The sequence below is a fragment of the Lepus europaeus genome, chromosome 7 (genome assembly GCF_033115175.1).
Source record: "Lepus europaeus isolate LE1 chromosome 7, mLepTim1.pri, whole genome shotgun sequence".
Taxonomy (NCBI): domain Eukaryota; kingdom Metazoa; phylum Chordata; class Mammalia; order Lagomorpha; family Leporidae; genus Lepus; species Lepus europaeus.
Genome location: NC_084833.1, coordinates 56,378,446 through 56,405,207, shown reverse-complemented (window position 1 = coordinate 56,405,207; position 26,762 = coordinate 56,378,446). Strand labels below are relative to the sequence as shown.

Here is a 26,762-nt window from a genome sequence, read left to right as displayed (position 1 = left end):
TACAGGGCGAGTCACGGATTTGGATCCCTAAGGCTAGGACCTCAGCAGAGTGACCGTGATGAGGATTTGTGTACATTCTTCGGACCAAGTTGTGCGGTCTTGTGCCCTCCACAGGGGAAGAGTCTAAAATATCCCCTTTCTCAGTTGCTTTTTTTTCCCCTTCTCTGATCCAACCCCAGCCTAAGAGGGCAAACTGAAAACAGACAAGGGGACAGAATTACTATTCACAAGTTTACTACATCTGAGTCCTGGGTTTGGTAATTTACAAAAACAAAAAGCCAAACAAAAAACCGAACGATAGACATTATTATCCCCATCTTACAGATGAGGCAACTGAGTTTAAAAAATTCCAAGCTGGGCCGGCACCACGGCTCAATAGGCTAATCCTCCGCCTTGCAGCACCGGCACACCGGGTTCTAGTCCCGGTCAGGGCACCGATTCTGTCCCGGTTGCCCCTCTTCCAGGCCAGCTCTCTGCTGTGGCCTGGGAGTGCAGTGGAGGATGGCCCAAGTGCTTGGGCCCTGCACCCCATGGGAGACCAGGAGAAGCACCTGGCTCCTGCCTTCGGATCAGCGCGGTGTGCCGGCCGCAACACGCTGGCCACGGCGGTCATTGGAGGGTGAACCAACGGCAAAGGAAGACCTTTCTGTCTCTCTCTCTCACTGTCCACTCTGCCTGTCAAAAAAAAAAAAAAAAAAAAAAAAAAAATTCCAAGCTGTTGTCTGAGGTCATGGATCTGGAAGCCATGGTCATGGAGGCAGGAGTCTGTTTTGGCCTCTGCTTTTACAGTCTGGCCTCCAAGCAGGCTGCTCTCTGATAGGAAGGAAGGGAAAGGGACACAAAAACACAGGACAGAGGGATGCTACGGAGTACAGAAGAACAGTGGGAAAAAAGGATGGAAAAGGTGGGCAACTGGAGAAGGTGTTGTCAACAGCGGGCTGCCGAGGCCTGGAGACCTCCAGTGCAGGCTGGGTGAATCCACTGGAGTACTCTCTCCACAAAGGGGCTGGGGCGGGGGCAGGAGGGCGCCTAGAGGCCCAGCAAGGCTGAGTGGGGAGAGAGCAGAGCAGCAGGTGCTGGCCCCTCATGCAGGCTGCTAAGCAAATGCAGATGGGGCTATTTCAGTCTCCAAACCTGCTGGCCACACGTCACGAATCTAAAGAGAAGGCAGAAATCTGTTTTTGTCCATATTAGGCCTGAAACGCACTTCTCTCTCTTTCCCTCTCCCCCGCCTCTCCTAAAGCCCAAGTGATTAAATCAAGTATGTGGGATTTGGGTTAGAATCATTGTGTCCAATCTGCAGGAATGCCGAGCTAGTGCCAGCCCCCTTGGCAGGGACCCAGCCCAGGCCTTCTCTGACAGCGCCAGGACAAACACGCTCCTCCCTGGGGGCAGCAGGCCCACTGCAAAGGAGCAGCTCCTCTCCATCGCTGCTCAAGGAAGGCAGCATTGGGAACGCGCTCCTCTGCAGGCCCAGGGGACCCGACGCGGGCTGGCCTCTGCTCTGCTCCCCATCTGGCATCTGGGACTGCTCCACATTCCCTTGGCTGCATGGACTGGGCATTCTATATTCCTTTCTCCTCAGACCAGCGTTTGTGCTATTGGTAATAAAGGACTTGAAGTCAGTGCTGACTCTGTCCCTCACTGGTTGTGTGACCTTGGGCAAGTCACTGAACCTCTGAGTCTCAATTCCCTGATTCATAGATTGGGGAAAATAAAACCCTTTGGGCTACTGTGAGAAATAAAGGAAAGACGCACTTGAGCACCTTGCTTGAAACATGATAGGCCTTTTACAGAAGTTTACTCTCAACCCTTCCCTTCTCTGTTCAAAGTCCAACCTCCTCCACGTCCTTAATGGTGGGATCTGTGGTGAACTCATCCTAACGTGCCTTCAGTGTGGGGCCTGACCCTCAGCAGGAGCTGTGTTCCTGAATGAATGAATCTGTGACGCAGAATCCTTCTTTTAGGATTCTCCTTATCTACCCCTAGTCTGGTGTCTGGAGAGGTCTTCTTGCATTAGGACCTGGAAGCCCTAAAACACCATCAACCAGCCAGGGCCCTCCAGGGGAGAGTGCAACAGGGCTGCACCCTCCCCCAGCTCTGGGACTCGACCTCCATCTATTTTCTAGGGAAGCGAGATGAAGAAGGACTCTCTCCTCACAAAATAGCTTTATATTCAAAACTGAATCCCTTTCCCTTAAGTTCAAGGTGTCTCTCCCAGAATCCCCAAGAAGGTACTCGTCTGTCCCTGCTCAGCCTCCAACCTTGTGAGACCAGGACAGGTCTCCTCCTCAGATCAGGCTGGCCAGCTATGGAGGTGAGGAAGGTCAGCTGCCAATCTGATGCATAAATACATACTGCTGGGGTGGTAGGACCCTGCAGCCAGAGCCCATGATCCCAAAGAAGATGAATGAAAAGAAAAAGTATAGAAAGGTTAAAAAGATAGGATAACCCAGTAGAAGTTGATCCACTCCTTCCTCTTACTGGAAATACTCTTGGATCCTGGGGGCCAACCTGAAGGGTCACTGGATGGCCTCAGGGAGCAGAACACGGGATTTCACAAAAGTTGACATTGCAGAAGGGTGTGCACATGCGTGAGCACACACACACACACACACACACACCCTGGTCTAGCCCCGGGGACCCAATGGGACCGCTCACCAGTAAGCGCCTGCAGTAGCCAAAGCGTCTGCTGCCGTCTTCTCCGGTTAGCACGAAAGAAAAGGTCTCACTGGAACAGGGAGAGGCCTGGAATCAGGGAGGTCTCAGAGGACCCAGGAAGCAGTCCCAAGAATAGCAACTGTAACCTCAGGGGTTGGATGAAGACCAGGTTGCTGTAGGAGAGTGGGCTGGGACTTGGGTAGGCCCCGCTCAGTTGCCCACCACTGTGGAGGTCTGAAGGCTAAGCCCCTTTCCTCCATCCAGCCAGGCCAGGCCAGATCTTACCTGCTGTACTCGGACACAGGCAGCCAATCCTTGGCATCTGGGAAGCAAAACTGGGGAATGGCTTTGAGCCTTTCCTCTGCCTCCCGCATCTGCTTGGTGGGTCGGTCCAGCTGCAGAGAAGAGGAACGTGGGTAGAGGCAACCAAAAGATCACCTGAAACCTAGGGCAAAGGTACAGTCTCCTCCCAGGAACCCTAGATACATCCTGCCAACAGGCATGCTTCTCAGCCACCCTTCCCACTCCTGCTTCTCACATAGGTCTGAGTGTGGGTGGAGTCATCACTCATTCATTCAGTGAGTGCCTACTGAGCACTCAGATACGGCATCTGACACTGGACTGTGTGCTGCAGGGATCAGCAGCAAACAAAGCAGACAAGGTCCCAGACCCTGCTCCTTCTGGTCAGGAGACGGGGAAAACGGCAACAGCATTTCACAGGGGCCACAACGGAAATGAACAGCTGATGTGACAGAGAGGACTGGGCAGGACAGGGGCTATGTTCAGGCATTAGGAAAGACATCCCTGGACAGGCACTGCTTGAGCAGAGAATGTAAATAAGGAAGAGCCAGCAGCCCAATGAAGAGCTCGAGAAAGAACACTGCAGGCAGAGGTAATGGCAGAGAGAGAGAGAGAGAGAGAGAGAGAGAGAGAGAGAGAGAGAGAAAGGCCAGGCTGGCTGGTGATGAACACAGGAGGATTGTGGCTGGCATTGTGGAGTAGAGGGTTAAGCTGTTGCTTGTAATGCCTGCATCCTTTATGGTCTCCAGTTCAAGTCCCGGCTGTTCTACTTCCCATCCAGCTCCTTGTTAATGCACCTGGGAAAGCAGTGGAAGATGGCCCAAGTACTTGGGCCCCTGCACCCACGTGGGAGACCCGGAAGAAGCTCCTGGCTCCTGGCTTCAGCCTGGCCCAGTACCGGCCACTGCAGCCATTGGGGGAGTGAACCAGCAGGTGGAAGACCTCTTTGTCTGTCTCTCCCTCTGTAACTCTGCCTTTCAAAAAATAAAATAAATCCTTATAAAAATAGAAAGAAAGAAAGATAAGGTAGGTAGGAGAAAGGGTGAGTGACTACTCACGGGTACTGGGTTTATTTTAGGGATGATAAAAATGTGAAATTGATTACAGTGCCAATATACTACAAACCACTGAATTTTAAACTTTAAGTGGGCAAACTGTAGAGTATGTGATTTCCATCTCAATAAAGTGGTGAAGATGGGAGAAGTAGCTGGGGCCCATCCCTGGACCCTACAGTCCTTGGAAACAACCTGGATTTTATGGGAAGCACACTGACAGGTGCTTTCAAGCCCTTCTCCTCGGAAAGAGCACCGGCCCACACCTACCATTCCATTTGCCCTTCCGCTGGGAGGAGGCAGGCTCAGGGCTATGGGAGGTGGGTGAGCAGCTGGGACAGAGGGGCCTGGCAGAGGAGGGAGGGTGGGGTGGGGAGAGGTGGTCTCACCTTGGGAAACTGGTAGGAGACCTCCGGGAGGTAGGTGTTTCGCGATGGCTTCTTCCTGAGGGACACCACCACAAAGTACTCAAAGAGCTCCCGTTCCTGCCACTCAAGCAGTTCCAGCTCCAGGGTCCGATAGCTGGGCGCGCGTTTCAGCATCGACTGGATGTGGACCAGGCGCTGCGTGTGGGCTGGGGGCAGGTCATACATCAGGGGACAAGCAGGCTGGCCCCTCTCAGGACTCACATGAGCCCCCTCTACCCTGACCCATGGCCTTCTCTCTGTGGATCACCTCTAAGCATGTGAACCTCATGTGACCCCGTTCCCCAGCTAGGTCCTTAACCAAGACGCCAATAGCCTGGCCCTCTGGAGCTGCTGAGGGTTGAGCCAGGGCCACAAGGACTGCCCAGGGCAGGAAAGCCCAGGGATGAGTCATTGGTACCTACCCTATCCCAGTGCCAATAGAGCCAGATAATATGAACACCTGTGAAAGCTTCATTCAAAGGCTCCTATCAGAGTCCCTGACCTTGGGCCCTTCCCCTCTGCCCCCCAGTTCAAAGACCACTTGCCCACTTGCCTAGGGACCAGTAGAGGAGGGAGCAAGCTCCCACATGAATCATCCAGAATGGTCCAGACAGGGCTTCCTGGCAGACACATGCCCAGAGCCCACGGAACGTGAAGGTTGCAGAACCTTTCCAGGGAGGGGACCATCTCTTCTATAGGGTTGGGTGACAGGTGGCCTCAGGGCCTCCACAGGACCAGTTTCCTCAGTCTACAGAATGGGTGATTTTAATCTGAGCCCATCTCTGACCCTCTAGGTTTACACTGACCAAGCAAGCTGAGCACCCAATTCCCAGGGTCACTTGCCTTCACTTTGGCAAAGGGAGACAGGTGAGGTTAACTTTGTAGGGCTGAGCTCACACATCTGTAAGAATGGACTTCCCTACAGCTAGCTCTCTGTTCTGTAGGCCTGGTACCTTGCCTGTTGCTGTTCCACACTGGAACTGCACACACAGCGGAAGGGCAGGCTGACTCCCTGCAGCCAAAGCTGGGAAGGGGTTGCATGGTCTTGGGGAGCCAGGCCTCACCTTTGAACCTGTCGTCAGAGTCGCTCTCGCTCTCGCTATTCTCATCTGGAAAAGCAACAGCAGGAGTGCACACAGATGAGCCACTGCCCACAGCCTGCGTCCTCTGTGTCCCTCCCAACTCTTCTCAAAGGGATGGATCTGTACCCAGCCTGGGCTGCCACGGGCCCACACTCAGGCATCTGTGGGCAGGGGCTGAGTGAGCTGGGGCCAGGGTCCCTCAGAGCTCAGCCTGTGGGTGCTACTCTATATAGAAACCCTTATCCAGGCCTGATTTGGTGGGGAGCTAAGCCAGCAGGGGGGCCTACAGGCCTGGAACACAAGAGCCTTGCCTCTTGGAGGCCAACATATGAAATGGGAAATAGGCCACTGTGCTCAGTAAGCCTGGCCTCTCCTTTCGCCAGAAGCAGAGTTCCAAACCCACCTCCCTACCCGAGGCCCCATTGCCTAACGCCCGAAGGAACTCATCCCAGAGCTTTCTTCCCCTTCTTGCCCTCCCTCCTGTGTGGCTATTTTCTGGAATGGCTCCACCCTCCTGGATGGCAGAAGGACCCTAGGTCTGGCTCACGGAAACAGAGACTGAGGCTGGTGCATGCCACACCCCCTCCAGGGCCCTAGACACCGGAACCAGGTCAGGCATTAAGGCCTACCTCTCAGTGACGCTGTCTCAATGCTGGACATAGAGAGCTTTTTTAACCTCTTCTTTCCCCTCTTGGCACTGTAGATGGAGTTAATTCTCTGAACAAGCTGTGTGAGAAAAGTAGGGAAGGTAAGGAAACCCTGACACCGGCTGCTCCAGCTAGGTAGATTTGCCCATCCTTTCCCTCACTTACTGGTGCCAGTTTTCTGCATCCCACTCCAATGGGCCTAACACTGGTCCTCCTACTGAGCTGTCTGCCATGCCTGGTAGCCCTTCATCTGCCTGGTCCCCTAGGAGTTGTCTCCTGCCCCAAGACAAGGACACTAAACTTAGCTCCCCAGAGGAAGGAACTGTGATCAAACTAGACAGGATGGGAGCTCCTGGGACTCAGGAGTCATTGAACCAACTGAGACAAAGAGCTTCTCAGATGCAATAACAGGAACAAGGATTGTAGCCTTTCCCCTCTGGCCCATAACCTGGGGCCCTGACAGGAAGAAGCTAAATTCCCAATATACCCAAGCATTGTTTGCAGGCTATAAATACCACTTGGCGAAATCCTGCTGCTTTGGGCTGGGGGTTTGGACCTGGCTGCCCATGTGTGCAAATCATTGCTGAAAACTCTTCGATTCTAGGAGTCACAGAAAGGAAGACCATGGCTGAGTCCTAGCTCCCTGAAAGCCTGGAAATGTTTGTGTGTGCACAAAGACTCCAACATTTATACACTGCACATGCTAACAAGGAGTCTCAGCCAGTCTTTCCTCCTTCCTCTAACGTCTGAGTACCAACAGTGAGTTGATGCATCTTTATTGGTAAGAAAAGGGAATTAACCAGACTAAAAAGAGGCCAGTGCATGGACCTCGACTTCACTCAAAAGGAATTGAGGAAGCAGCACAGATTAGCGGGGGACGGAAGGAAGGGGCCGGAAGAGCAAGCTGGCTGGCTGCCTGCCCACCTGCCCAGTCCCTGTGGGCTCCCTCTAGGAGGCTACCTTGGGAATGCGGCGGGCGCGGCGGCTGGACAGTAGCTCGCTGGTGGTGCTCAGGCTGTCCTCATTGAAGCTGGAGGGTGAAGACGGCAGGCTCAGCTGAGCCAGCAGCAGCATGTCGTCATGGCTGTGTCTCTTGGGTAATCGTGGCAGCCGGTGGCTCTTCCTTTCCGACCAGTTCCCACTGCGTAGGGACTGGCTGCTGGGTTTCAGGGAGAGCTGGCATGGGAAAGAGGATGCGACAGAGGAGCTAGCCATGGATACCTTCACCAGAACCCTCGGCTGGGACTCGGACACAGAAACCATGGGCTGGCAATCCCTGGCACCCTCACATCCTGTCCTGGATCCCCATTGACCACGGTTTCCTCTTTTAAGACCTGAGCTGTTAATCAGGGCTAGATTAGCTACCTTCTCCAAAAGAAGCTACATATGCCAGAAAGAGAGACAGCAGAGGCTCAGAACCTGTGCCTCTCACCTGAGTGGAAACCAAAGGCGAGCGGGAATTCTGAGGGCTCCTCCTCAACTCTGAGACAAGGATTCCCGAGCCCGGACAGTGGAACTAGTCCTAAAAGATTTTGGCTATCAGAGGCCATCACTCACCTACCAGCCTGCTTGTCTGGGTGATCCAGGCAGCCTGGCCTGACTCACTTCTTCCAGGGAGAGCACAAGGACTCTGGGCTCTTGGCAAGGCAGATACTGGGCAGGGCAGGCCTCATACTCAACTGGCCCCCTGACCATGAGGTCCTGGGCTGTCCCCAGCCCCAGCCCTCAACCATTTTCTGTCACCCTTGACTCTACTTGTGGCGGGTCCCGCTCACTGCTGGGCAGGAAGGCAATTCCTGCAGATGCCCACACACTGCCTGGATCTGCAACTGCCTCACCTCACTCGGCAGCAAATCCTGCTTCCTTCCCAGCCCCCAATATCCTCTTTCCACCCCTCAGTCTGGTGGATACACATTCAAGGAAAGCCTGTTTAAAGTCTTTCATTTTTAAAAATTTTTTGTATGAGCAAATCAAGATTTGTTGAAGTCAGAAACCTCCTGCTGCAGAGTCAGGAGGGGGGTTGTCCAAGAGAGGAAGACCCTGCCTGTTTCAATTCTAACAAAGGGTAAATCTTTTATAAAAGCCATCACAGTATTCCAAAGGCATCAGAAATAATTTTCATATATTCTGACCATTGTAATAAACTATCCAGGGCCCTCATCCACATGGAAAATTAGAATTACTTCCTTCTGCCTCCTGTCACACTGGACAAAACCAGAATGAACTGAAATCCCCAAGCCTTCTTTGACATTTCCTTTTGTTCTGCCTGGCTCAGTCCATATCCCACATATTCAGACGCCTTCACACAACAGTGGCTCCAGGTGTTGTAGGCACCTGTTTGGTTCTCCAAATCTGGCTTGGGCCTACAGCCAACCGCCAACTGCTGACACTGAGATAATTTCTAAGTTGCAGAATCCCAACCAGAGCCCTGTCTTCCTGCTGCTCACAGAGGGGGAGAAGCAGTAATGAGACAGGAGGTACAGGGGCTCCTGGCCTAGCTGTACAGCTCAGAGCTCAGGTAGGAGCACAAGCAGATGGAACAGGATGCCCCTAAGAGCACGTCTCGACTGTCCACATGGCAGATGTCCCTGAGTCCACAGCTCTTTCCTGAGGTGGCCTCCTCTGCCAAGCACTGGTGAGGGAGAAAGCCAGGGTGAAAGCTGGGCCTACATCTGAGCACACGGGCCCCGACAAGGCCCTCGTGTGGACCCAAGCGGCCCACGTCAGGACTGCATTACCTGTGTGGGTGGATTGTACTTCCTGTCCTGAGGACTCCACATCCTGTGCAAAGAGTCCAGCGAGTTCTCAGACAGCTGCTGGGATTTTCGGGCTCTTCGGCTCTTTAAGTCCACATCCTCATACGGATTCTCCTTGGGCAGATCTCCTGCAGAGGAGGAAGAGTTAGAGAAGGGGGAGAAAGGAAGAAGGAAACACAAGAGCACGCGTGCACACACACACACACCCGCACACAAATAAACAAGCAGAATTCTTCTGAACCAAAGAGAATGGCTTCTGCCTGGCCCCTGCAGCTCATGAGTCATGCAGCTGCCCGTCTGCAGTGGGAAGGCTACAAACGACTCCTGGCTCCAAGTCCAGGAGCTGAGCGCCCCCACCTCCAGTTGAGCTCAGCTCAGCTCAGCCTTGTCTGGCCTCTGCTTTATAAATTCAGGGATTGCACAAGACTGGCTCAGCCACCCCTGCCTGTGCCCAGCGGGAGGACAAAGCCGACCCCCAAAGCCTTTACTTGGCTCCAGTCCCTCTGCTGTGACGCCCCAGAGACAGGGAGCTCAAGGTAGGAACGGTGTTCAGAGGTCACACGGCTGGCCCTCTTCCAGCTCTCTGTGGGCTCTCAGTGGGGTCCCACTTCTGAAGGTAGGCAAGCAGGAATTCAAAGACCTCTAGGGAACAGGGCTTGACTAGGCCTCCCTGTCACCTGTGTCACTGTTCAATATGTCCTTTAGGACAGAGATTTTTGTCCTTGTTCATTGGGGCAACCCCGGAACCAGAACAGTGCTTAGCAAGTAGCTTGTGCTCAGTAACTACTTATTTAATCAATCTGGCTACAGTGTCAGTCTATTTCAGCTGCGGCTGTACTCAGCAAAAAGAGAACCATCCCAACTCCCCTTTTAGAATAAACTCTCCTGCTGTGACACACGGAGGTGTGAAAGGCTTGGAAGGAGTCTGGGCCAAGGAGCGGGGGTGGGGAGAGTTCCTGCTCTGCTAAAATTCCTGCCAGTGGGCACTGTATTGGCACCACCAGAAAACCTCAGAAACGTCCACAACACCATGCTTGCCCTTACAGAGCAGATTTTGAGGGACATCCCTCCCACAGGCTATACCCTCCTGCCCTTTCCCCTCCACCATATACCCAGACATCTCTAAAACACAGTCAACCATGAGCCAGTCCAGTCCTGGATCAGTCCTGGCAGCAGAACCAAGGTGGCAACGAGGCCCACTGGGGACCCTGAGTGAACAGAGCCCTCTGCTTCCCTCGCCCTTGTTTTTCCAAATCCTTCCCCCAGTTCCAGCATCGCTGTTCTGGACTTGGGACCTGGGTACCAGTGACAGAATGAGGCTCTGCTGAGGTGAGCAAAGCTGGTGAGAGAGGCATGCAGGTAGCCTCTCTCCCTTCAGCGGCAGAACTCAGGTGTGCGTGATCACTGAGCCCCACAGCAGCCTACAGAGACCTGGCTGTGCCCTGCAACCCAGGGGAGTTTAGATCCCACTCCTCAGGGAGCAGGCAGAATAGCAAGCTGTAGGGCTAGAGAATAAACAAGGCTGCTCAGAGTGTCAGCTTTCCTAGATAGGGTGCTGAAGAAAAGCTAATCCCTGTATGCTTCCAGATTCCTCAATTTCCTAAGATGAGGTTCCCCCAAATTACGGCATCTTACTACTGCCATAGAAAACCACAATGAACTTAGGAAATGCCTTCACAGAGGGAGGGGTCAGTCCCAGCTAGATAGACTGCAGTGGGGGCAATACAGATCTCTGTAAACGTATGAGTCAAAGTTGGGTTGGGAAAGGATTTGGGGCTGGATTAAGTGATTCCCAACACCAAGCAGAGTCCCCAGCAATGCAGCAGACCTTCCTGTAACAGTCATGCTATTAAAATGACTGGTCTGCATTGCAGGCCCTGCCTTAAGAAGCCAAGGATGAAACCTGGCACCCCCCTGCAGGTTTTCTCCGGCCCACCCCACTGCGGGGCACTCAGGGAGGAACTGATGGATTCCCTCCTTCTTGGTTCCTCGCCAACACACATCCTGCAGGGGTGAGGTGGAGAGGGGGATTAAGAACAGGAGAAGGCTGTGACTGACTTCTCGATCCTGGAAAGCAGGACTAGAACCGCAGCATTCAGCTCGCAGAAGGGAGAACATTTATTCTAAGTGCATCAAATCTGAACGGCCTTGGGCTGCAAAACCAGCCAGAGTCCTTGTCATCGTTCCACAACCCCGCAGGAAGACCAGTCTCAATCCCTCTAGATCAGGGTTTCTCCAAACTTTGGACATTTGGGCTCAGATAATGCTTGCTGTGGTGGACTGTCTTGCCCACCCAACATGCTAGCTGACATTAGCATTTCCTCAGCTGTAACAACCACACATGTATGCAGACACTGACAAATGCCCCCTTCGGGACAGATCCAAGGACAGGAAGGAGGCAGAAAGGACATAAGGAAGGAAAAAGGCAGGCAGGCAGGCAGGCAGGCAGGCAGGCATTGGCTCCTACTAGCAACCACTGCTTTCGATAGATATTTCCAAACTTCCTAACAGCTCTGAGCACTCTGACATGAGTCCCAAGGCTAACCCTTTGTTCTTCTACCCTTTTCTCTGTCCCTTCTTCTTGCTCATTCCTTCATTCCCCAGAATCAGAGTTTTTTTTAAAGATTTACTTATTTATTTGAAAGTCAGAGAGGAGAGGCAGAGAGAGAGAGAGAAAGGTCTTCCATCCATTGGTTCACTCCCCAAATGACCGCAATAGCTGGAGCTGCGCCAATCCGAAGCCAGGAGTCAGGAGCTTCTTCCTGGTCTCCTGTGCGGGTGCAGGGGCCCAAGGACTTGGGCCATCCTCTACTGCTTTCCCAGGCCATAGCAGAGAGCTGGATTGGAAGAGGAGCAGCCGGGTCTTGAACTGGCGCCCATATGGGATGTCGGCACTTCAGGCCACAGCACCGGCCCCAGAATCAGAATTTTTAAATACTGATACAAAATCTACAGCTCCAGGAAAAAGATGCAGGACACTGAGGCCCAGAGAAGACAGAAATGTCCAGTTTGCTGTCTATCAGTGACCACCCGGGAACAAAACAGCTGGAAACACCATGTTCCCAAGGCCAGTCTTGCCTCCCTCGAGGAACCCGATTTCAGGAGGGTCTCAAGTGCCAGCTCCTCCTATTCAGACCTAATGCCAGCCTCTTCTTTCTCCAGCAACATTTAACACCTCTCTGATGTAACCAAGCCATTAATCACTCCTACAGGAACTGATGCTGGCGTCAGCCCCAGCCTGGATCCTCACAGACCTATTCCACCTACCCCCCCGCCCCAGCTTCCGAGGCCATTCCTGACCACCCTACGGAGCTGTCTATCAGATACCTCTCCAGGCAGTCAGGGTGCCCATGGGGTGAGGATGTGTAGAAGCCAAGCAGATTCTGAGTCCTAGAGCCACTAAATAAAACCTGCTGGAGGAAATGAACACCAAAGCAATGGCTCAGAGTGGGGAGAGCAGGAAAGCTGGCGACAGGACTCGGAATCGCCTACTGGGGAACAGAGCTCCAAGGAGGCTGAACATGCTGCAGCCAAGTGGAGAAGCCAGTGACAGGTTAGCAGGGGCACGGAGGGGAGACAGGAAGCCTGGCAGACTGCAAGACTTTCACCTGAATTCCTGACCACACAGCTTCCTCAGAATAGTCTGTCCCACAGCCTCTTCCCAGGAGGCCTGGCCATCTCACCCAGCCCAGCAGGGGAAGCCAGAGGTCTCAACCTTTCCCAGCTTTGCTGATGAGATAAGGGGCAAGGGCATCACCAAGAATGTCAGCTCTGCACTCTTCTGTGAGGCCTGCCAGGGCCCAAACAGCCTGGGATCCTCCCACTGGGCCCTGCCCCCACTCCTCCCCATCACTCCTGGTAACCACACAGCAACACCCTCTCACCACCACCCCCCCATCCCTACCCCACAACTGGAAGAACCAGTTAGGGAAGGAGAGAGAGAGAGAGAGAGAGAGAGAGAGAGAGAGAGAGAGAGAGAGAGAAACTGATAATTTCTCCAAAGGAGTCCCAGCTTCCTGGGCCACACCCGTGGCTAGGGCCTAGGGTCTGCAGCTTCCCTCCCTGGGACTCTAGTTCCAATCAGCTGCTTGCTGTCCTGGTTCTCAGTTTTTCCTCCCCCCTCACACAGCGGAGAATGAGCCAGGCTCAGGGCCCAACTCTCCTGGGCCAGCTGTCACCCACCCTCCAAGCCTTGACCCCATTTCCCAACAGCCCCGGCCCCCTTCCCTGGGCGGCACCTCTTAGCAGCTTGGTTTCCTGCGGCAACCTCCATCCTGGTAGATACCCTCTGTGCCTGACTGTTTCCCAGCCTGGGGGTGAGGGAGAGAAGAAAGCAGAGAGTGGAAGCTTGACAGGCTTTGCAGTACACTGGCCCGGTCCCCGGTTTGCATCCCACGAAAGTTCCTGGAAACTCTCCGTCAGCCCGAGCTAGCTGATGGGAGTGGGAATCTCTGCAGGAATGTAGCTCAGGCTCCTTGGTCAGGCGCCGAGGCCACTCCACATAACTCCCTAAAAATGCTGCACATTTTTAAGTGTCAGGCTCAGAATGCAAGTCTAAGGCTTAGCAGGATAGCCACATCTTCAAGGGCAGATGTCAAATTAGACACGCGAGAATTAACAGCCCCAGGAAGCAGCAAGACAGCAGCTTTCTTTCGAACCCCTCCTATTGCAAATTAGCAGGATAAATCTCAGTCTGTTTGGAAGGATCCCCCATGCCCAGCACCCCAGGCACCATGTCTAGTGTGGGCAGGGGGCCAGCAAACTCCCCAAATCCACTGCTGACATGGATGACGTGTTAGCCTCAGCACCCACCGGCCCTCAGCCTCCAAGAGCCAAGGAATGGCAGGCCGATCAGCTGGTGGTCAGGGCGGAGACCCAGCCTGGGCGCTCTCTGCCTCCCCCTTGGCTCACTGTCGCTTGCCCCAGCAAAGCTCTGTTTGTCCCTGTGGAAGTGAAGCAGCTCAGGGCTGGGCAATCTAGCCACTTCATCTCACAGAGTGCAGGCCGGGCAGGGACAGGAAGCGCTCCGCGGAAGTCAGGGCCACTGGTCCTTTGGAGCCCATCAAGCAGAGAACACCTGAAGCCTCTGGGGCCAGGGGAGAGACTCCACATTCTGGGGCCTGTCTCCAGGGGAAGGATAAAGATGTAAATTGACTGGAACCTACTAGAGTGAATCTTCTCCCTTGTGTTTCCCTCAAGCCTCCCTGGTCAGCTCTTAAGAGATTCAAAATGCTGTTGGGGGTCCAAAGAAGGAAGGAAAACCCCAGGGCACTGTCCTTACTTTAGATTCTCAAAGCCTACCTCCAAGGCTCAAACAGCCAAAGTACTCTCCCAGACAGGGGCCTGGGTCACCTCCTGCCTCCCTCCAACACCCTCCCCACCTCGCTTCTCTGCGCAACGTCCCAGGCATCCAGAAACAAGAACACTGAAGGAAGATGCCCCAACTCCAGCTGCACCCCCCTACAGCCCTAGCTCATCCACTTCAGAAGCATCCGAGTCCCGCCTGTGTTTCCTCGCCTCCTCGGGCAACAGCCGAAGCGGAAGAAAGTCCTCTCTGAGGAGTGAAGGAACACAGGCCCAGCCACATCTGCCTGCTCTTCCCCTTCTAATCTGACCGAAACAGGCCCAGGGAACAGCTCTGTTGCCGAGGACACTGCCTCCAACATCCCTCCCTAGACACCGACCCAAACAGCAGGAAACAGATGGTCAACTCCAGGCTAGGAGAAGCAGCTCAAGAGTCTTTTTCTCTACTTCAGTTCAGCTGATGCAAGAACACACCCTCACCTGAAACCCCTGAGCAGTGGCTCAGGGCTGCCCAGGCTCTGCTAGAGAAAGGGGCCCAGGCCCAGTGAGGACCACAGCATGCAGGGCCTGGACTAATGGGGGAACAGCAGAAGCAGCCCTCTCTGGCCACTGTAGCAGCCACGCTAGTTGCTCCCAAGAGCCCTGGGCAGCCACACCACATCACAATTCCTACCAAACCAGAGAAAACTGGAATGTATCTCACAATGGGAGAGGGCAGGGAGGATGGAGCAGCAGAACTGCTTCTTCATTCACTGGAGAAGACTTCCTTCCACTTTGGGACAATGCATGAGGCGGCAAGAAACACGGGCAGCTTGGATGCTTCTCGGATGGGTGAGCTAGAGCTAGGGGTAAGGGCTTCATGGGGTAAAGCTGCAGTTGGGGCATCTTCCTTAACCGCTCCCTCGCTTCTCAATCTTTGGCTCTGATGCACACAGCTCTTGACCTCAGCTCTGGGAGACCTGTGATACAAAGCTGTCTTTTCCCAGTGGTAAAAGGAAAGGCTCCACCCCAGACTCTTTTGCTGTCTTAGGCCTCTCACACCCACAGCTGCCTGCTCTGACGGGTGATGCACAGCTGCACACCCTCCATTCCCGGGAGAGCAGGCTCTCCCTCCGTGTGGGCCTCAGCATGGCTGCTGTCTCCCCAGAAGGCTGGCCCAGCAGCTGTGAGGAGAAAACCAGGGAAGGAAGGCTCACAGCCAATGAGGGACCAAACGGTCCTCTCTTCATAGGATCCCATTCTTGTGACAATCTGCAGCATTCTCTCTACTGAGGCTGCTTCTCTCTCTAACGTGCTAAGACCATGTCCTCTAGCTTCAGGGCCTAAGACAGACACGGAGCAAGCCAATAGGCAAACACTCTGCTTCTCTCCTCTTCACTGAGACAAATAACTATTTGAGCAGAACTGAAACCCCCACTGAAGAGGATGAGGGCAGAACTATGAGGAATGCCAGGGCTGCCATCCGGCCCAGCAGTTAAGATGCCAGTTAGAACACCCACGATCCACACCAGAGTATCTAAATTCGATCCCCAGATCTGGCTCCTGATTCCAGCTTCCTGTTAAGGTAAACCCTGCGAGGCAGTGGTGACGGCACAGCTGGGTTCCTGCCACCAACATGTGCCAGCTCCCAGCTTCAGCCTGGCCCAGCCACCAATCCCCCCACCCCCACCCAGGCTATTGCAGACATTTGGGGAGTGAATCAGCACGTGGAAAATCTTTCACTCTGTCTCTCTAATAAACTATTAAGAATTTTTAGAAAAGATTTATTAACTTATTTGAAAGGCAGAGTTAGAAAGAGAGAGGCAGAGAGGGTAGGAGAGAGATCTTCCAACTACTAGATCTCTCCCAAAATGGCTACAACAGCCAGGGCTGGGTCAAGCAGAAGCCAGGAGCTTCATCTGGGTCTCCCAGACCTGCACATGAGTACAGGAGCCCAAGCACTGGGGCTATTCTTCGCCGCTTTCCCAGGTGCATTAACAGGGAGCTGGACCAGAAGTGGAAGCAGCAGGGTCTCAAACCAGCACCCATACAAGATGCCGGTGCTGTAGGCACTAATAATTTTTTATTTTTATTTTTTTATTTTTATTTTTTTTATTTTTTTGACAGGCAGAGTGGACAGTGAGAGAGAGAGAGACAGAGAGAAAGGTCTTCCTTTGCCGTTGGTTCACCCTCTAATGGCCGCCGCGGTAGCGCGCTGCGGCCGGCGCACCGCGCTGTTCCGATGGCAGGAGCCAGGTGCTTCTCCTGGTCTCCCATGGGGTGCAGAGCCCAAACACTTGGGCCATCCTCCACTGCACTCCCTGGCCACAGCAGAGAGCTGGCCTGGAAGAGGGGCAACCGGGAGAGGATCGGTGCCCCGACCGGGACTAGAACCCGGTGTGCCGGCGCCGCAATAATTTTTTTAAAGACAAAATAACCAAGCTAAGACCCTCAAACTCAAGTTTGCTAACAGCATGTCCCTCTACTTGTTGAATGACAGCTGTCCATGGGGTCTTGCACTTCAGTCAGAAGAATGGACTGCTCCAAACTGTATTCTCAGGGTTGTTTCTGGAGTGAGAAGCCTTGGAAGACAGGCAGAACTGGCTTCCTGGCCAGAACGATAAAGATGCTATCTCCTTTGAGGGCAAAGGTTGGGCAGGCACGGCTCCTCAGCTGGGACATGGCCACAGTGTGCACAGCCTCTCCTCGGCCTCTGCCACACCACCCAGTGAGACTTGTGAGCAAGGGGAACCCATGTGTCCACGAAGCTCACGCTGCCTGGTGTACTGCTATAAAGCCTATGTCTGTGACCCACGGGTGTTGTCCTCTGTCAGCATCTGTGAAGTGGGGACAATGATACTTGTCAACATGCGCTTTGGACGGAATGTCCTTCCAGAATTCACATGTTGAGACCTAACGCCAGTTAGGTATCTGTATCTATAGGTGGGGTTTCTGGGAAGTAATTAAGTCGGGCAGGCAGAGCCTCACAAAGCTCTAAAAATGCGACCCCAGAGAACTCCTTTGCCCTTTCCACCTCATGGCTTCCTTTGAACTAGGAAGCAGGCCCTCGCCAGACATGGGACCTGCCAGCTCCTTACTCTTCCCTTACTTAACCCTGGCAACCTTATGAAGTGTTACTATTATTGCTGCTAGCATTAGTGTCCCCAGAGAGCCCTGGCACCAGGGAGGTGCTTTGCAAAGGACACACAGTTAAGGAAGAGTGCGCCTTTTGGACTGCCTGCCTCCAATAAGAAAAGGAAGGTTACAGTCTCCCCCTTCATGTGCTCCCCTTCGGAGCCCAGCTCATTCAAGGGCCAGACTGTAGTCACTCGCTGCCTGCTCTTTGCTGAGGGGCCTCCTCATATGCCCATTTCCAGAAGGAGCTCCCAAAGCTGGGACCACGTCTGCCCACAGGGAATCAGGCGAAACTGGGGGGTGTTGTCTCCCCGTGTACCTGTTCTGCTGCCCCCAGGACCTCTGCCACTGCTTACCCACAATGTCTTCATAGGCATTTTCTTCTAAAGTGCTTTTGGATCCAAACTTGGGTTGGCTCTCAGTACCATTCTCAGTGGGAGAAGAGGGGTACAGGGACTGGAGACTGGATGCATCCTCAAACTCAAAGGATTTTCTGTGGATAACAAGAGCAAGAGTCATTCCCGCTGAGCCAGATCCCTGCAGCCCTGCTGGGGATGACCATGGCAACAGTCAAGCTCAGAGGCCCTCCTCACAAACCAGGCCACTGAGAAAGGCATCAGGGTGGATCCGAACTTAACACCCAAAGAAAGCGATGGTCTCAAAGGCCCACGCCCAGGGGCCTGTGATGGACCTTATCCCTAGTAACCCCAGGAAAGCAGGTCAGAGGCTGTGTGGAATGTACCTTCCCAGGCATTATCTCATTCATCTTCACAATGGTGCTACCAGGTATTGTGCCATTTTTCAGATGAGGAGATTTAAATGACAGGTGGGACGCCCCAGGCTACAACTCCAGGGCTTGATCTTTTATGAGTGGTTTGTTGAAACAGGCGGGGCAGAGTCCTCAAAACAGAACAGACCACTTCTGAGGGGGACTGCGGGTAAATCTGCAGCCAGAAGCCAATTCTAGGGCCCTGCTTTGCTTCAGCTAGGGGCCTGCTCCTTATCACTCCCCCAATCACCTCTTCTGGTACTCCAGAAGTTCAGGACCACAGCACTGCCTACTCATGAAAAGATACTGCCCTCATTGGCAACTCCTCACCCTCTCCAAGGCAGTCCCAGTAGGCACCTCGGGAGGAGAGGAGGAAGAGCACTGACTGATCCCTCCCTTTACCCGCTGACACCTCCTCCGTCAGTCCTTCCTTTTCTGTGTACTCAACAGCTCCTGAGGGTCCTGGGGCGCAAGTCAAGGACCAGAAGTGTCCGGACACTTCGTGTTCTCCACACGCCGAGCTCTCCCCGCCCTCACCTCCATTTTGCAGCTGTCTCTCTGGAAGTGAATTTTCAGACCCTTATGAGATATTCTTCTTTTCCACTTGCCCTTTAAGTCCCAGGCTCTCAAGAGTTCTGTCTTTAGGACTTTTTTTTTTTTTTTTTTTTTTTTTTGTCTTGCTCTGTACTTTTTAGGGGCCAAATATCCATGGGTCATCTACTACGTATTCCTTGATGATTCCCCAATACGTGCCTTTAGCCCAGAATTGTCAGAAGTAGTTAAATATCCAATAGTTCTGAAATGTTGGCCCACAGTCTACCGCTGGTGTGAGACCAAGTTTTCATTGGCATATACAGTGGAGTCAGCATCTCATGCAGGTAGTTCTCACATCAGCAAAAAGACACAAATAACAGTCAGCCAAATTATCCTTGGCCATCTCCCAGGAAGGTATCACACTGAGGACTGATCTGCTGTCTTTCATCAAGATTAATACAGACAGTTTCTCCTCCAGATTTTTTAAACAGATTTCTTTTTCTTTAGTTGAATACCAAAAGACATATTTAGCTTGCATTTTTTTTTAAAGTGAAAAAGGATATTAAATATAAAGCCACACCCTCCCTCTCACATCTGATCTGGAGCCTCTCCTCTGGGTCTCTGTGGCCTCCTGCATGGACACGGTCATGGCATGTATCACAGTATCTGTGATTATCTGTGCATCAGACCATGAAGTCCTTCAAAGGAAGAACCACGTCTTACTTGCCTATGTCCTCCCGGCCAGCACAAGGCTTGGTGCACTGCAGGCTCTGGATGGTGTTTATAGAAATACATGAGCAAAGGACAAAGCAAACACTCTTGAAAGGCTGTATTAAAGTATTAAAGGGCCAGTGAGCATTTGGGGTGGGGGTCAGCGTCAAAGCACTGATTACTCCTTAGTTAAGGGCTCTTCTGGCCCAGAGGCTTGAACCTTCAGGACTTCTTCCTTTCTGCACATGGCAGAAAAGTTTATCTATAAGTTGGACTATGCCATATGAAACCTGGAATATGAAAACAAACTGCAGAACACCCAGAAATGAAGCAAACCTAAAGGCCCATCTGACTTTGGGTTAGACAAGAAAGGCAGGTGGTATGAAGACAGGTCTTCTACAGAGGCTGGCTCCCAGCCTGTCAGCCATCCCCAAGTCTACCAGCTCCAGCACCCACGTCACTCTGGGAAGAAGGCCCTGGGAGTCCAGGGTTGGAAACACAAGGCTGATTAGGAAACCAGTGGGACGCTTGGAATAAGTCATTCTTGGAGATGACCAAGAAGCGAGTGAATTGTTCTTTTAGTCTCCTTTTTCAGGATCCAATGATCCCCTCAATACAGGCCATGGTCCCTGTATAGCCAGGAAGCCCTCAGGAAAGAGGAACTCCTATTAAATCTGCCAACACTACCATGTTAAATGTAGTATTCAGATGATGCATTGCTTGGAGAAATAATTTTCTAGTGCTGGTGCCTCAGCCAGTAGTGAGGCTAAGCTCCCAAGAGACTGCAAGGGAGTGTTTACCTAAAAGCAAGGGGGCTCTGACCCTCCCATGGAGGACCAAGGAAGCTGACGGGGCTGGGGGCACAATCCGGGCTCCACTCCAAAGACACACTCAGACCCTATCTTCCGGACGTGGCCCTGGGAAGAAGAGCTTTCACCCAGCTCACATTCAGCTTTCCTGTGTGAGCAGCCAAATCGTCTCATTTTCACCACCACAACTACCACCTAACAGGTGTTGAGTGCCTCAGAGCTTATAAAGCACCGCTGACTGTGACCCATACGATGGATTTCTTTTGCATCCTCCACTGAAAGGAAAGCCACCGTGCCCAGCTCTGAGGCACAGGAGGGGCATGTGTTACCTGCTCTGGGACTTGCGGTGACCGCGCATGTCCTTCTTAGGTCTCCGGGTGACTGGCGGGGCTGGGGTGGAGGGCAAAGGGGGTGGAGCAGCAGGTGTGGGCGAAGGAGGTAGACCATTGCTTGGCTTACTCTTGGGGTTCTTGTCAGCCTCATATTCAAAGGTGCGCTTGGGTTTGGGGACAGGGTTCACAGCGGGATCAGGGGAGCTCTTCGATGGCGGCAGCAGCTGGGAGCTAGGGCTATTTCCAGGGGTCCCTGGCTTGGCGGAACCACTGCCTTCCCTTTCTAGGGGTGGGCCTGCCTCCCCCCCAGCTCCTGCCACTCCTACTGCCCGGCTGCCGGTGCTCCCACTCCCGCTCCCTGTATGCTCTCCCAGGGCGCCCAAGGTTCCAGTCTTCCTTTTCCCTCGGTCTACACTGTAGCAGCTGCTGGGCAGCTGGGGGAGTCCCCGGCCCGGCTGCTCCTTCAGAGCCTGCTCAATTTTCTGGATCTGGCTCAGCACTGCTGAGCTCTCTTTCCTGCTGCCATGCCCCCTGAGGAAGGCACTGGGCTCGCTCCGGCCTGGCCGCTTCTCCAGCCGGTAGGAAGAGTCCCGGACAGGGAGGGCCTCTCCCTCCTCCTCGGTCTCAGGGTAGGAGCACTCGGAGAAGGTCCTGCTCATCCTCCGGAGGCCCTTGAAGTCAAAAGTCTTCTCTGAGCTGCAGGGGGACGGCACCACGCTGGGGCAGCCCTCACTGACCGCCCACTCGCCGCCAGAGCCCTCCCGCTTCTCCCCACACATGCTCATCCTGGGTGAGGCCTCGCGGCGACCTTCCCATGCTGATATCTTCTCCCGGATGCCCAGGTTGTGGGCACGGGGGCCAGTGCGGGTCAGCAAGACGCTCCGTGGGCCAGGCCCTAGGAATGGAGTGCTCTGGGCAAGGGGGAGGCAAGCAGCTACTCCCTCTACATCCTTGGCTGCGCCTTGCACACTCCCCTTTTGGTCTTCTTTCTTGCACACTGAAGGGCTTCTGTCCAAGTAACCGAAGCTGGTGGCCTTGAGGGGATAGCTGGGTGGTGACGTGTCTGGGGAGGGATCCTGAGGATTTTGGGGTGAAGGATCGCGGGGGTGCCAGTCCTTGATGAGTACCCTGGAGCTGACGTGGCTGGGGTACCTGCAGGCTGAGGTTTCACTATCGCTGAGGGGGTAGATGGGACTCCGCGGTGGGGAGAGAACTGGAGGTGGAGAGACTGACTGAGACCTAGGGACAAACAAAACAAAACAAAAGAGGCAAATGGCAGTGAGTGGCCCAACAACCAGAGGCATCATGTTTTATTCTCAGAAGGACTCTCAAGCTAAAAGGTTCTCTGTTCAAGCAGTGCTCGCTCAAGGACCGCACAAGCTCCTGAACCACAGCAGGCCACACCGAGCAGGCCTCCTGGACGGAGCCCTACACAGGCCTCAGTGATGTCTGCTACAGACGCCCGCTCTGGAACAGCAGGAGCATCCGAGAGCCCACACCTGACAACCAGCTCTCTGGGGAAAGTGCAGACTGGCCGTGCTCACCAGTTTCCGTGGTGTAAATATTCCTGCTGTGGCTGAGTGACCAAGCTGACAGCACTGGCCACGTGCTATCAAGAGTGCTTTCGACACTCTCTCCACAAGGAGGCCAATGGCGGCTGCACCCTCTCGCAGTGGCATCATGTCTAGCAGGCATCAGACATTTCCAAGGCCCAAATCTATATACAGATTGCACTACCTTCCAGGAGCAGCTCAAAGTAAACATTTTTACATATATTTACCCATTTAATACCCACAAAAATTCTATGAGGTTATCATTGTGTATTATTATCTTCATTTTTTAAAAAGACTTATTTGAAAGAGTGACTAAGAGAGAGAGAGAGAGTAAGAGAGGGGGAGAGAGAGAGAAGGAATTTATCTTCCAACTGCTGGTTCACACCCCAAATGGTCACAACAGCAGAGATGGGTCAGGCTGAAATCAGGAGCCTAAACCTCTACTGGTGTCTCCCATGTGGGTGGCAGAGGTCCAAGTTCATGGGCCATCTTCCACTGCTTCTCCAAGCACACTGACAGGGAGCTGGACTGGAAGTGGAGCAGCCGGGATTTGAACCATGGGATGCAAGTGACATAGGCAGAAGCTTAACCTGCTGCACCACAATACTGCCCCCCCATCCCCATTATCTTCATCTTACAGGTGGAAAGCACTAATGCATAGAAACATTAAATACCTCATCCAAGGTCACTTGGTTGGTAAGTGGTGAAGGCAGGACAGGGTTCACATAACTACACCATGTTATGTCTCTGAGGAGCAAGTGGTAGCCTTTGTCATCTTTGTGAACCACACAGGGCCCCCAGACATAGCCCAGTGGGAACCCCCACAGTGCTGGCTCACTTTTGCCTAGAACACAGCATTTGTGTCAGGGGACTTCATGGTCTTCTCTGCTAGACCATTATTTAAAAAACAAAAAAGATTTATTTCTTTGAAAGGCAGAGAGTTACAGAGAGGCAAAGGCAAAGAGAGAGAGAGAAGTCTTCTGCCAGTTCACTTCCCAAATAGCTGCAGTGGCCAGAGATGGGTCGATTTCTAAGCCAAGAGCCAAGAGCTTCTTCCGGTCTCTGACGTGGGTGCAGGGGCCCAAGGACTTGGGCCATCTTCTACTGCTTTCCCAGGCCACAGCAGAGAGATTGGAAGTGGAGCAGCCAGGACTGGAACTAACACTCATATGGGATGCCAGCACTGCAGGTGGCAGCTCTATCTGCTACACCACAGCACCAGCCCCTAGACCGTTATTTCTTACACAGTATCGGGGAGGTTCTCAGTAAATGATAAACAAAAAAAAAGAAAGGAAAAGGTACAGGTGAGCTTACTGGTGAAAATCCCAAGCATGCTTCCTCCTCAGCGTACTCTCCTAGTTGTCTACTGGGGGTGACCACGGTCAGCTCTCACAGTTCTTTCCAAACAGTTTTAGTTGGAAGACAGCAAGGTTTTGCCGAACTGCAAGCTGCAAAGGCCTACCTGACCCTAATGACATGGCCCTCAACACCAGGCTGTCCAGCCTCCCAGGCTCCAGAGTGCCATGCCGTTCACAGGACAGCAGCCAGCTGCCCCTGAGCCAGGCTGCTGTCACTGCTTGCTCACACACACAGAAAACTCGAGTTCGAGTGAGTCAGGGATTGGCTGACAATTCCCTGTTGGGTCATAGCCTCTGGCTGCCCCTGATCAACAGGAAACCTCAACATGCTTAAGTTGTTTTTAAAAGGGCAAGTCAAACAAGAGCCATCCCACGTGAACACGGGCACCGATGAGAGAAATGCAGTGCCCAGCCAAGCCAATGGCCAGAGGGACTCCACTCAGTGTGGAGGTGTGAAGAGAGCTCTCCCTAGGGGAGGCAGAGGCAGGGCAATGCGCCAGGCTCAAGCCTGGTGAGGCCCTGATTGACACAGGCCTTAGGTCTCTCATTTCCTTTACAGAACCATAGATGCAAACGGTTACCAGTCCTGCTCCCTAAGCAAATGAGTGCCGGAGCTACACAAGGGACTCTACTTCAGATATTCTCAACTGGAAGAGAGAGAAGACATGTTTAATAAAGGTTGTGAGTGTCTGTGAGGTGCTAGGGCCCTGTTCTGGGTGCTGGATACAGAAAATAAACCGAACAGACAAAAATTCATATCCTCACGAAGCTTATATTCTAGTGGGAAATGACAGGCAGGCACCTTAGGAGACTAAGGTCCTCCTGGGAAGCCTTTTTGAACCACACATGCCTCACTCTCCAGATAATCTGATATGTGCTTCCCTACAGATATGATTCCCCAACAGGAGATAAGGTGAGAACTCACTGGCCTAGGAAACCACTATTACTTCTGTGAGTATGGGACATGGCTCCCATGGATGGAAAGGAAACATGGTTGAGGACCTCTGGTCCATTGGACTTCCACATGTTTTAAGAAACAAAAAATTCTTGGGGCCAGCACCGTGGCGCAGCAGGCTAATTTTCCGCCTGTGGCGCCAGCATCCCATATGGGCACCGGTTCTAGTCCCGGCTGCTCCTCTTCCAGTCCAGCTCTCTGCTGTGGCCTGGGAAAGCAGTAGAAGATGGCCCGAATCCTTGGGTCCCTGCACCCACATGGGAGACTGGGAAGAAGCACCTGGCTACTGGCTTCGGAACAGCACAGCTCTGGCCATTGCGGCCATTTGAGGGGTGAACCAACGGATGGAAGTCCTTTCTAAACAAGAGACCTTGGGAGGTGAGGGAGTTTTTTCCTTTCCTGTACTTGGAATGTCACCATAAGACTGTCACATAAGGAATCAGTCTAGTCTTTGAGAGAATGGAGCCTAATTGAGGCACCTTAGTAATAGCCTGCCACCAACTGCCTGACATGTAAGGCCATCTTGGACCCAGATACATATATAGGTGCAGGAGAAACACGTCAAAGAACTGGCCAGCAAACCCACAGAAATGTAAGAAATAATGAATTGTTTTAAGTCATTAACATTTAGGGTGGTCTGCTATACTAAAATAGTAAAATGGTGCCAGTGAGAAAGGTGAGGCTTGTGTACAACTGATCTGCCCCATCCAGTGTGGAACCTGGGGACTCAAAGCTTATCTAAAAGGGTTAGGAGCAATGGAACTGGGCATGTAGTATGCCATGTTCTTGTCCATAGTGTGCCCTGGGCCTTGTCCTCCCATGCCTCTCTATTCTACTACCTCAAATACCAGCTTTCATGATGTCTGGACTCGATCTTACTACCATAGGCTGACACTGATATGGGAGCATTCCCTTGGAAAGGCCCTCTGCAATACCAAGAATTAGCCTCCACCAGTCGCTTCTCCCAGGTTAAGGAAGGCTCAGGAGAATGTGTCACCTGGAAAGCATTAAGGCCCAAGGAGGGACACAGCAGGGGCCAGGTGTCATGATGCTTGGTCCTTTGTGACAATGAATTTACACAGCAGGCAGTGTGTCTGCTGGCACAGAAAGAAAGCACTCAGGCTTTGGTTTTACTCTATCCTAGTTCCTCAAACTGAGATTGGGAGTGAAAGGTAAGATTATACCTCTAGGCCGGCGCCGCGGCTCACTAGGCTAATCCTCTGCCTTGCGGCACCGGCACACCGGGTTCTAGTCCCGGCACCGGATTCTGTCCCGGTTGCCCCTCTCCCAGGCCAGCTCTCTGCTGTGGCAAGGGAGTGCAGTGGAGGATGGCCCAAGTCTCCTTGGGTCCTGCACCCCATGGGAGACCAGGAGAAGCCCCTGGCTCCTGGCTTCGGATCAGCGCAGTGTGCTGGCCGCAGCGCGCCAACCGCAGCGGCCATTGGAGGGTAAACCAATGGCAAAAGGAAGACCTTTCTCTCTGTCTCTCTCTCTCACTGTCCACTCTGCCTGTCAAAAAAAAAAAAAAAAAAAAAAAAAGATTATACCTCTCTACCCCTTACAATGGACAGGAAGAACCCATGGCCAAGAGAACAGAGAGAACAGCAGGGCCTGGATCCAGGAGGTCTCAGGAAGCTGCCTTTGGGTCTGGTCTCCCATCCTGCCACTGACAGTTTCCAGTTTCACTTATTCAGGGTTCCCAGGACAGCTCCTCACCAGCCTTCTCTGAACCTGTGCAGAGGAAGCCACCTGTCAGTCAGACCACAGTGTGTCAGCCACACAGACTTGAGACACACCTTGGTTCTTCATTCACTCAGCTGATATATACTGAGTACCAAGTATACTCCAGGCAGTATCTTATACAAAAAGGATCAGCACAGACTAAAAACAGACAAAGTCTCGTTCTACGTAGGTTGCATTCTGGTGGTGAAACACATTATTGCTTTATGGTGGGCAGACAATCAACAAACCAACTCTGTGAGATGGTTATGAGGCCAATAAAGAATGAAGAAGGACAAAGGGATAAGAGAGTAACAATGGGGATAAGGTGCTCTTTTATACAGGGAGACCAGAGACGGCCCCTCTGCCAGGGAACAGGCAGAAACAGGCTGAAAGAAGTGATCAATGTGTTTATCCAAGGGAAGAACATTCCAGGCCACAGGTGCAGCAGGGCGAAGGATCAAGACAACTGCATACACTGTGTTCCAGGGACAGCAAGGAGACCAGTGTGGCCACAGAGGCAACCGAGGCCACATCCTGCAGGATGCCATGGGTCATAGATAGACCTGGGCAGCAATCCAAGACAAAGAGATTACAAAGACTCAGATTAGAATGGCAGCAGTAGAGACAAATCTATTTTTAGGACCTGACCAATAGGATTTGCTGATGGACTGGATGAGGTGGTTTGAGAAAAAAAGA

General features: G+C 52.9%; 1 protein-coding gene across 11 annotated transcripts in view; it reads right to left on the bottom strand.

Moving 5' to 3' along the window:
- The window catches only part of DENND2B (DENN domain containing 2B), a 175,179-nt gene that overhangs the window by 13,732 nt on the left and 134,685 nt on the right, over positions 1–26,762 (bottom strand). For 5 of the 11 annotated variants that reach the window (XM_062196541.1, XM_062196543.1, XM_062196540.1 and 2 more), the window contains 9 exons: positions 20,476–21,717; positions 17,680–17,816; positions 8,888–9,033; positions 7,110–7,325; positions 6,132–6,228; positions 5,485–5,529; positions 4,403–4,587; positions 2,947–3,056; positions 2,662–2,731 (listed from right to left, as the gene is read on the bottom strand). In XM_062196541.1, the coding sequence (XP_062052525.1) occupies positions 2,662–2,731; positions 2,947–3,056; positions 4,403–4,587; positions 5,485–5,529; positions 6,132–6,228; positions 7,110–7,325; positions 8,888–9,033; positions 17,680–17,816; positions 20,476–21,717 (2,248 nt within the window). Of the gene's footprint in view, positions 1–2,661; positions 2,732–2,946; positions 3,057–4,402; positions 4,588–5,484; positions 5,530–6,131; positions 6,229–7,109; positions 7,326–8,887; positions 9,034–9,111; positions 9,173–13,143; positions 13,248–17,679; positions 17,817–20,475; positions 21,718–26,762 lie in introns of those variants that run through there. The other 6 variants (XM_062196546.1, XM_062196544.1, XM_062196547.1 and 3 more) reach the window with 6 other exon arrangements.